General features: G+C 44.3%; 1 protein-coding gene across 5 annotated transcripts; it reads right to left on the bottom strand.

Annotated features, from left to right (window-relative positions):
• Positions 1–9: 9 nt before the first annotated feature.
• On the bottom strand, positions 10–10,618 carry elk3 (ETS transcription factor ELK3). 5 transcript variants are annotated; one of them, XM_081723566.1, is made up of 5 exons: positions 10,225–10,617; positions 4,439–4,650; positions 3,444–4,202; positions 2,498–2,620; positions 10–1,057 (listed from the first exon to the last, which is right to left on the bottom strand). In XM_081723566.1, exons 2-5 carry the CDS (start codon positions 4,643–4,645, stop codon positions 989–991), a joined length of 1,158 nt encoding a protein of 385 aa, XP_081579692.1. In that variant the 5' UTR covers positions 4,646–4,650; positions 10,225–10,617; the 3' UTR covers positions 10–988. The 5 variants fall into 5 exon arrangements, with proteins under 5 accessions (XP_081579692.1, XP_026875565.1, XP_026875564.1 ...); XM_027019764.3 differs by having other exon boundaries at positions 10–1,140; positions 4,439–4,647; positions 10,225–10,613; XM_027019763.3 differs by having other exon boundaries at positions 10–1,140; positions 10,225–10,612.
• Positions 10,619–11,042: the final 424 nt, after the last annotated feature.

The raw sequence follows: 11,042 nt of genomic DNA on the forward strand, positions 1-11,042 counted from the left end.
GACAGTGCATAGCATTCAATGCTTGTCTTTTATTTCAAACAAATTAAGAGGCACATTTCCATGACTCTTTAGAAAGCAAAAATATAAAATTAATATGAGAATACATTGTTTTTCAATTCCTTAATGAAAAAAATAACAAAGCTATTACAAAGCTTTTCTTTCCAATATGGTAATGGAATTTCGTCTATTACAAAAACATTTGTTTTGTTTGGTTTGAATTTTTCAAGCAGGAAAATACATATACACATTCTTACACAAGAAGGCACAGCCGGTAGTTTGAAGCACAGTGCATACATTACATTAATATACAATACAATACCAGACAAACAGAAAACCTGATTCACAGCCTCAGAAAAAGATTTCAAACCCAAAACAAACTAAACTAAAATGCCAGTAGAATCCCTCTGTTTGGAGTTGGAATGAGTGTCCTCCCTTAGCTCTGCAGCAGGAGCTCCACCGAAGCCGAGACTGGAGCAGTGAGGACAAGGTTGGGATGCAAACACCACGGGTGTGACTCAGGTAGACGTGTGAGAAGCACATCTGAGGTCATCTCCACAATGGACCTCTCACGGGGGAGAACGCACAGAGGAGTCCACGTTACTGCGCTAAGCTTGATGGCCACTAATGTGTTGATGTAAGGTGATGTGTGCGCTATGTTCAACTGGGCATGATCCAGCACTACTACATGTGTCTTGTCTCACGGTTATTTAAAAAAATATTTTCAAAGATGTCTGCTTTATAGAAAGCTATTGATTCTATGGCTGTCTCTCTCCTCCCCCCCCCAGCTAATTGTTTCCAGGGATGGACATTTTTCTTTGGCACAATAAAATCCTACCATGTGAGCGTTTTGGTGTTTAGCCTGAGTTTTAATCATTTAAAAAAAAAATTCTACGTTCATTACAATGTTAGTTGTGGTTATTTCTGGGGTAAGTTTAACCACAAGGGGGTGTAGTGCAACCTTGAGTCTGCTGATTTTTTTTATCGAGTGTTAGGCTCTGTGTGTGTTGGTCTGAACATATTTCACAGGTGAGTGGTTTGGAATCAGGATTTCTGAGCACTGGAAGAAAGGAGGAGAGAGGAAGAGGAAGAGTCCAGGTTAGGGAGAGGCACAGGGAGAGGTCCGTTCAACAGCGTGGGGAACTGAGGAGAGGGAGAGAAAACAATCGCTATTAAAAGGGTTCATATCACGCAATGCAGAAATGCATGTCTGTACACCTACAGAAATACCACAAAAGGTCAGTTGTTAATGGTTTCAAAAATGTAAACAACTGCTGCTATTGGCAGTACTTTCACTGTGCTTTACTGAAACACTGCAAAGAGAGTTTGAGGCTTCTCAATGACTAGCCTTCTCGGACTCGTACACACAAACGTACGTACTCAGCCCCTCATGACCACTAATGCATCATGGTAATGCTAGGAGAGGAACTTCCTGTTATGAGAGAGCTGACTATACACACAGAGTCAGTCTTTTTCAGTTATCACCCCCTCCCTTTTTTAACAGGAAGCTGCCCCCCTTCGTATCCAATGCGGAGAGGAAACATCTGTAGCTTATTTCCAAACCCGAACACACACACACACAGAGAGAGATACACAAGTAAATCCTTTGCCCAGAGTGACATAAAAACCTTAGGCAGGGGAATAACACAGAGTAATTACTAAGAATGGGAGACTGAAGCTTCCTTTAGAAGACTGAAAAGCAGAGGTACAGAAAAGAGAAAGGGGAAGAACAGTTCTTTCTGAGGAAAAAAATAGACAACAAACTATATTGAGGAGCGTTTCCCCCCACAGCCAATCACACACACACAAACAAAATGTGTATCCAGCCAAAAACGGACTGTGCCATCACCTATGGAGGAAGTGTGAAAGTGAAAGAATTGCTGTGAATTAATGTGTGTGTGTGTGTTGTACAGTGCAGCAAAAGAACATATTATTGTTACTAGCATTGTTAAGAAAGTTACCTTGGTTACCTACAAAGTTTCCTGTTGTGATGTTTGCAAAAGACACACCCTGCCCCTCACAAAGCAAGTTGTCTATAAACACAAAGTGTGCACACACACTCCACAGACTGTCTCCCTTGGGCCAGAACAGGAAGTATCCACAGGATTTCCCCTCTCCCTCACATGAGCAGTGAAACACGACACCAAATTGAAACGCACTCTCTGAGCAAAAGTACATGCTCACCAGACACACACAGCTTCTCAATCATGTACATAAATACTCAACTGCACAAAACATCACATGGACGCACTCGCAATCACCCACTTCAAACTTTTGGCCAAAGGCTCTGATCATATGGCCAGAGCTCATGATAGAAAACACAGATAACTCTCAGCAGAGTGTCCTCCCCTGATTTCAGACACAATGACCGAAACACACACAACCAAAGATTCTCCTATCAACTTTAGCTATTCTCTCCATAAATGTGCATAAAAAGGTCTGCTTTTGTAGTGGTTCTGTGTATGGTGCATATGTAGCCTGTGCACGTGTGTGTATGTACCTGAAAGAGAGAGCCATGGCCCTGTAGCCGTGCTGGGCTGAGGGGGGCAACGGGACTCAGACTGCTCCAGAAATGAATGGAGGACAGGAGAGGGCTTGGAGCCAGAAGCAAGCCCGAGGGAGTCTGCAGGCACACACACACATCCAGGTACAGCGCTGGCAAGTGTTCCACTGGGGAAAATGCTGGGTGGACACGTGTATGCTTCATTGTTTTTGATGATAAAGGAAGTGTTGCACGGGGATCAGAGTTCATGGTTCTCCGTCCATGGACAGTGTCTTAGTCCAGAGAAGCTGAACCAGCTGTTTCACAAAATGCAGAACTGTTTACTACGCTATCTTGACAATGACTGTGTGAAGAAAGTTGGTATAAATGTATGCAGAAGTAAATATTAATTTCAATATTAAATTACATTTATGACTGGATCACTGTTATTTTGTGTAAATGGGACAGGTTTGGGCTAGGTTCCCTTAAAGGATAATGGAGTTGAGATCATTACTGTAATCACCACACTGCTTTGTGATTATCTTTGCACTACAATACCGTCAGGACATGAGGAATGACCGAGAAACAACTGTTTTGAGAAAGACAGTGAGAATGACGGTGAATGTTTGAGTGTGTTGGTTTTCACAAGTTCAGGGACCTTGGATCGCCAGGTTCCGTCTAGACATATGAAATCAGTTTCATCTCACCCTCTTTCTGCCCCATGTCACTCCACTCTAGTGTGCATGATTACTGACATGTGGATTCACTTACGGCTCTCGTTCCTCCTGCTCACTTTTTACCCCCTTTATGTGTCGATGTCTCATTCTTTTTAGCCCACTTATCCATCTTCCTTTAAGTAGCCACACGGCTTAACTAAACGAGGGTATTGTGTGTTTGATGCTATGTGTGAAAGTGTGTCGTGTGTGTGTGTGTGTGTGTGTGTGTGTGTGTGTGTGTGCGTTACCTGTGCAGTAAAGAAGGCTGGCGTGAGGGACCCTGAGGGCAGTGCAGGGCTGTTAAGGGCAATGGAACCCAGGTCACTTCCAGAAAGCAGTATGGAAGGGGCCGAGATTTCCAGACCTTTTGGCTTTCGAGCCTTTGGAGGAAGTCCGTTGTTACTGGTTCTCCTCTCATGGGGTGGGGCCTGGGTCTGGGCACGCTCCCTGTGGCTAGATGATAAATTGAGAGGCTGAGCATTTTGCTCTGATTCGTCCATCCGAGCCTCTGGGCTCAGCCCTTGCCTTCGTGTATAGGATGGGCTACGAGAGGGGGAGGGGGAGCGGGAGGACTGCGGAGAGGCTTTGGCGCTGAAGAAAACCTCAGAAGAGGCAGGTACAGGGGAAGAGGAGAGGGGCACTGCTTTCTCTGAGCGATTGGTAACAAATCGAATCACAGTCGGTCCTTCCTCCCCTCGCTCTGCCCCTCTCTGTTTCTCCACCTTTATGGGATGCAGTAGGGGCGGTGGGCCTTGGAGGGAGCTAACAGTAAAAGATGAGTACAGGCCGGAATGAAGATATTCATTCCTACAGGCGGGACTTCTGAGCGACGACAGAGTAAGTTTTGGAGACTCCTCCCCATCTCCACCATCAGACTCCACCTCTTGTAACATGACACTGCCTCCCTCTCGGCCCAGCTCCACAGCCTGGGGATCCATTTTCAGGATGTCAGGAAATGACACAAATTTGTAAACAAACTTCTGACCAATCACCTTTTTTATAATGTTCTGCAAGAGAAAAACAAACAAACAAACAAAAAAAAATCACCTTCATTTTATTTGTATATCACATTTTACAGGAGGTGTTACGGGCAAAACATTAATCGTGTCTTTTCGGTAAATAGCCATCACGATGTTTATGTTTTCCATTTCAGTTAAAAGCTCATGAACAAACACAAGATTGAAAAACTAAACCTGAAAATTGCAGATGGCCCTTGGCGCGGGTGTGTGTATGTGCATCTAACCTTGTCGTAGTAGTAACGCAGGGCTCGGCTGAGTTTGTCGTAGTTCATGTTTGTCTTGTTTTTGCGCAGGCCCCAAAGTTTGGCGACCTCCTCGGACTTGAGCAGTTTGAACTCGCCGTCGTTGGACGTCCAGCAGATCAAATGCTTGTGGCTCTGGTCCAGCAGCAGCTGCAGCAGGAACTGCCACAACGTGATGGCACTCTCCATGTCTGCTACACACACAGCCCATACACACACACACACACACACAGATAGATAGATAGATATCATCATCATCATCATCATCAACTGGATCTTTTGCCTCCATTTTGCCTTCTGCTTGGAGGTGTGCATTTATGTGTTAGGGCTGGGTTTTGCTAACTGGCTTGTGACACATATGATAGATTTGATATTACATGCATTACTAGTTCACAATTAGATCATAATTATTTTACAGGTTCTTCTATAGTACCCAGAGATGGAATCTTTTTGCTGGGCTTTTGTAGTGATCAGCATCTATGAGCACATAACCATTGCCATAACCACTGAACCATTATATTTCACTGATTAAACTACAGTTGTAATTATAAATGCATTTTAAATAGATTACTGATTCAAGGGTTCCAAATTTCAACAACATATTGTTAAAAATACAATTGTAAGATATACACAACAGTATTGGCACAGCTCTCACATGTGTGGGTGTGGGTCTGTGAAAAACAGTTCACTTCCAGTAAGCAAATGTAAATGATATCATTACAGAATGTCCATCTACCACAAATGATCAGAAGTAAACCACAGTTCTTTTGGGTGAGGAAAAGTGCCATCAGAATACCGCTTTCTTACCTAATAGAGGTTCCTGCTAGGGAATCTGTCTCAGTCTCTGTCTGTCTGTCTGTCTCTGTCTCTCTCTCTCTCTGTGTGTTAATCTCTCTCTGTTAAGAGAATGACTTTAAAACATGTGTGCTTGGACAAAGTGTATGCTGCTAGCAAGATCTGTGTGCTGTGTAATTTCTTGCCATTCTCTCACTTCTGTTCCAGAACTTCCGTCTGTCATAGATAAACAGAAGTTAGGCTACGATGTTTGTGGTAGGGTGTGTAAATTTGTTGGGTTGCTAGAGGGACTGGCTCCAATTACCCTAGAGGTTTACTGGTTTGTCTGCATACGCGATTCCCAACATGTTACTCAGATTTATATCCTTTCTAGAAACACGGGCTACATTCACGTCACAAGCCACTTTCTTCGATTTTGAGTTTTTGCTCTGATCGGATTTACCTATCTTGACGGTTCACATGAATAACTGCAAGTAACAGAGCTGTCTGCAATGTGAACGCATCTAGCTTTCCGAAGCCCACGCAAGCGCACATTGATACGTTAACAACATATCGTTTGTAAAATGACTCGCAGAAAAAAAAAAATCCGATTAGAGTCACTTCAGGTTGGTAATGTGAACGTAGCCGTAGAAACACTTTTCAGTGAAACCTCTTACAGAAGTTGCAAAAATTAATGAGGTTGATATTTTTTTAGTTTTCTTTCTCGCAAGCTTAAAGTGTGACGAGTTCATCAAACCTGTAGAACAGCCTCATAAAACACACTCTACCGAAACCATCGGCCACATGCATGTAGCTTCAGCACATGCTAGATTCCGGGGGAAAACCTCTCAACGAAATCTCCTGTCCTCTCTCTCTAACTCGGCAAGAATTTCCTGTTCTGTTGCATATTAACAAACCGCCTCATAAACAACAACAGGCAAGCAGCGCTGACCTGTTGGCAGCTGCGACTCGTAGATGCGCGCGTCCCCACAGCCCAAAGGCACCCCCGCGATCTGAGAACAGGGTAACAACCGGGGCAACTGGGAGCAGGAAGGGCAAGGGATGCTTCTTTCCTACGGGCCCACACGCGGGTGAACCGGAGAGACAGCCAAGGCAAATATGGAGTTTGTCCGGATCGGAAGGGTGGTGAAAGGTGCCATGTTGACGGATTAGAGAGGGCGGGGGTTACGTGGGGACGGAGGGGAGACATGCTGGAACAGAAGGTATCCAAGAGAAAAGAGGAAACCAACGGAACAGGGAACAGACACCGAGAGAAGAGAAAGTCCGAGGATGTCTTGGTTAGTTTAATAATTAACCTGGCCCGAGCCCAACAGGAACCAAACTGCGCTTCAGAGAGCGTGCCGCTCGCATACACCGAAATCGCTGGCAGGCCGGCCTAAGTGCAGATAAGAACAGCGACGCTTGAAACTGTAGCCGTGCTCACGGCGCTGCTTTCCACTCCAGGAGCGAGACGGACAGAGACCGTAATCTCCCACCACAGGATGTCCAGCGCGATACCGCTTCGGAATGGCTCAAATTCAAACCAGGCAAGCGCCCGGTCACCGGCGGACCACGCTAGGCGCTGCGTGTTAGGCTCAGACAAATCAGATTTCGTGGATTTAGAAAGCGGTTTAATTTTGACTCATTGATTCGACTGTAAATCGAAATCGACCTCACGTTTGTGGACCGAGTTGGATTAACGCGCTGTATGCCTACTGTCAGCATGAGGTGTATGAGCGAGCCACTCTTGCAGCGACGAGAGAGGCCAGTTGCTGGATTTTGACTTTCTCACAGGAGAGAACATTGCCCGATTTGTTCGAATTTCTCGTTAATTTGCAACACGTAGATTAATACCAAACGACACCATCACAGCTGACATGAGATGTTAAAGTATCTAATTCTTCTACATGACTGGAAGAGACATGCACACTAAGTGTATAAGGCATTCACTGAATGACTTGGTTCATTCCAAACTGGATGCTGCATTATCAGATAATGCCTGTGGCCCTTGCACATGTTGTTTTGATCTGGTCAAGGATGCTCGATGCTTTAGGCTGAGGTGTAGTATGAGACCGCTATATGATTACAGTGTCTTTAGGTGTTTATTCACTACAGAGATAATGAATGAAGTAAGAAAGAGGAATGTGGACCTCAGGAACACAACCAGCCTCCTGCTGAAGATAGAACCAAAAACCGATCGACAAGTTCACAGATATTGTGAGAAGGTATACTTCAAAACTCATGTCTATTTAATACAGCCAGCACTAAAGCTCATCACCATCTTGGGCTAGTCAGATGGTGGTTTAAATGCTCTAAAGCAGTCAAAACACAATAAAATAGATTAGAATTTTTTGCCAGCTCCATCCATAGCTCTCACAGCAGCAAAGCCATCAAACACTAGGCTGTCCTGCTTTAACGAGGTACAGACATCATATGGCTTGTTAAAAATCACTATGGTCACCACACACACACACACGGAGTGACGAGGCAATTTGCAGAGTGTAAGGTACAGACTCTGTGACAGAGTGAGCTATAGATGGAAAAAAAATACTGGCTGACCCACTGGTGTGGATAACTTTGACAGTGAACATGTTTCATTGGGAAAGAGGAACTCCCTGATTGCAATGGCGCTTACTTCGGAAAAGGCCCTGTTGTATTTCCAGCTCACGCAGTGTCCTGTCTGTTTAGTAAGCATTTCAGCAAACATGGCTCTAATAGTCAGTAATAGCAGACAAACTGAGAGCCAGACAGGAGAGATTTTAGATCTCTCTACAGACTCACTTTATAAGTTGAGTATTTACAGTGATTCACAGTGACTGGTTTGAAGATCTCTCTGTATAACTGATAAGTGAAAGTTGTTCAGTGCTAAGGTTATCTGGTTTGAGACCCCAGAGAAAGTGAGTAAGGATGACATACACACCCCTTTTGGCCAGAGGCACACATGGGCTAGACCTAGTTAAGTCCAGGATGTTTCCACGGTGACAAAGGAGGATGTGGTCAGGAAGGACTAAGACTCCCAGGATAGGCTGGCAGTATTTACCCGGAAGTTTAAACACACGTTTATTTCCATTTACTTGTGCCCCATTAGATTTACATACAAGTATAGAACAGTTTCACTCCTTCCAACCAAAGGCCTTGATACAGATTAGGCAGTTCTTTCTCTCTCTCTCTCTCTCTCTCTCACACACACACACACACACACACCCCTCTGCTTTTTTGTAAACCCCAAAAGAGGCAAAATAAAACTGTTTCCTGCTCTAGCATCCTCTGAGCTCAGCATCTGTGTTAAGCGACTGTAAAACTGTCTAAATCAGGACTTCCTCCAATTCTCCTTTGGAGGGCGTCTTCCTGGGAATGCCGCTCCCAAACTGAAAGGTAGGAATTCCTGCAGAGAGCCAGCCGGAAGCCCGGGGACAGGGGTACTGGACAGACATACAGCACAAATGGAAGATTTCCTCTTTGCTCCATGGCTGCAGTTAAACCTTGTGTACGGCCAAGCTAATGACTCATCTGCACATATAAATGCACCACAACCATTACACACTGATCACTATTAAATGCAGTAATTATTAATTCATCTGCTAATGTGTTCATTCTGCTAGTGATGCAAGATGCCTGGCCTATATGCACTAACAATGGGAAGCACTGCACTGGCAACAGTGAATATGTCCTCAATAAATTGACTTCAATTATCACACACCGATGATCTTTAGTATGTCTTAATGAAGGAAATTATTTTGTCCAGAAGGAAACAACTCCCTACTTCCAGTGATTAAATCAATCACATTTAGAGTTTACGTTATGAATAGGGACTGAATGGTAAGAAGGAATTCACTGGCAAGTGTCGCAAGTACACACAGTAGTGCATCACTAACAACACGACGCAGTCTGCACACGCTGGGTGGTGCGCTTTAGGCTGGGAACAGGACTAGCGGAAGAGACCCTATCCCACCGTATGGAAAAGGCGTGTGCAGTAAACTATGATAAATGCAAATTTTAGGAGCCCACCGGTTAGTTTTAATGGTTGTGCAGACAGCTTTAAAAATCCAAGCTCACCGCATGCGCGCACAAGTCCCTCTACTGTAGCGCGAGCGGAAACTCGTAATGAGATTAGTTGCTGTGTGCAGACATTACTTAGCCATGACTAAATGTGCGCTCTTCCTGCTCGCAGATTTGCAGTGGAAAATTCAGCGAGCTGCTCCGAGAGGGCCTTTAGAGGGCTTCTTTACACCACCACGACTCTCGAGCTCCAGGAACGCCTAACCTAAAACCCTCCGAGGCAGATCCGCCTTAGAGAATCACTTTGTCTGAGCGAATTACATTCACCAAAGATCACCCGACAATGAAAAATAACCCAGACAACCAGATGCACGAGTAACACCAGCGCTACTGCGAACTGAAGTTTCTTTGTTTGCCCCAATGACTCATTTTCAAGATGCTGTCTGCTGCCAGTTTCAATCCGGAAGCGCATGGCAATTAGTCTGCTGCTGCTGTTTCCAGACAAACCAGAAACTCTACTAGTGCTTTTAAAGAGCCAGGAGCACCTTTCAGCTCCGTCTATCTAGCAGTGCCTTAAAACATTCAAATAATAATAAAAAAGCTCGAAAATAAGACCAGTGCGAAGGAAGGAATACAAACGTTTTCAGAACCTTATGCGTAAATATCTAAGAGAAAGGATTTACACGGAATGTCCGCTGATACTGTCAAACTTAAGACAGTTCCAACCGCGTCCGTTAAGTAGGCAAACTTATTTAGTACAGCAACATACTATGTGAAAATGCCTAAATCTATTTACGCACCATATTACATACTATAATATACCAAATTATACAACAGTTTGTCGTTTAGGCTACATATTCCTCCAATAAATTCCCGATCTTTATATAGGAGTGTTCTCATACTTTTATAGACTACTAATATATTGTTATTTGTTAAATTGCTAATAATAATCACCAAAGTAAACAAACAATAAGTGTAAGTAGTATGCCACATACCCGTGGGCGATGTGTATTTTTTTCGTCTTTTTAGTCTGTTAAAAAGAATTCCGTAAAATGCCCTGTTTTTCCATGCTGTCGGCCGTCTCGACAGCACAGTCCGACTGTAATGGGATCCCGACTGTTTTTTTCTCTCTCTCTCTCTCTCTCTCTCTCGCTCTCTCTCTCTCTCTCGCTCTCTCTCTCTCGCTCTCTCTGAGCAGGAAGTTGGTGCAGGCAGACAGCGAGCCGGCTCACTTCCTCTCGTGCTCTATTCCCCAGGCGCTCGGCCGTCTGTGTAAACACACTTTTCCTCCTCTCTCCTCGCGCTCGGCCCACTGATGGCCAACATCGCTCTATTCTGACACACACACACACACACACACAGAGCAATATTGTAACCCGAATCTGTGCCCAAAGCTGCTCCGACTGACGTCACCATCTTCCTGCCCACGACCGCTGGGAGGAGCCCGTGTTCCTTCCTTCACGTCTTCACGTGTGTGTGTGTGTGTGTGTGTGTGTTGGGGGGGGTGTAGGTGGGTGTGTGCGCGTGCGTGCGTATCCCTTTAAGAATATCAAACACCCGGAGTAATTTTAATGCGCAAACGTTGAATTATAGCTTTATAGTTCAACATACTGTAACTTTTCATGTTCCTCAGAAGGAACACTAAAACAAAGTATTTTAATTATTCTGCTTTATAACCTTTTGCCAATTAATTCGATTTGACTGTGCTCATCAACATTATTTAATATTAGCAATAATAGTACACCTTAATAGTAAAGCTTAAATGCATGGTTGGACGTACTAGGAAACTAATATAGCAAGTGGGTAATCACAC

This window comes from Electrophorus electricus, chromosome 11 (genome assembly GCF_041902795.1).
Source record: "Electrophorus electricus isolate QZ-2024a chromosome 11, ASM4190279v1, whole genome shotgun sequence".
Lineage (NCBI taxonomy): Eukaryota > Metazoa > Chordata > Actinopteri > Gymnotiformes > Gymnotidae > Electrophorus > Electrophorus electricus.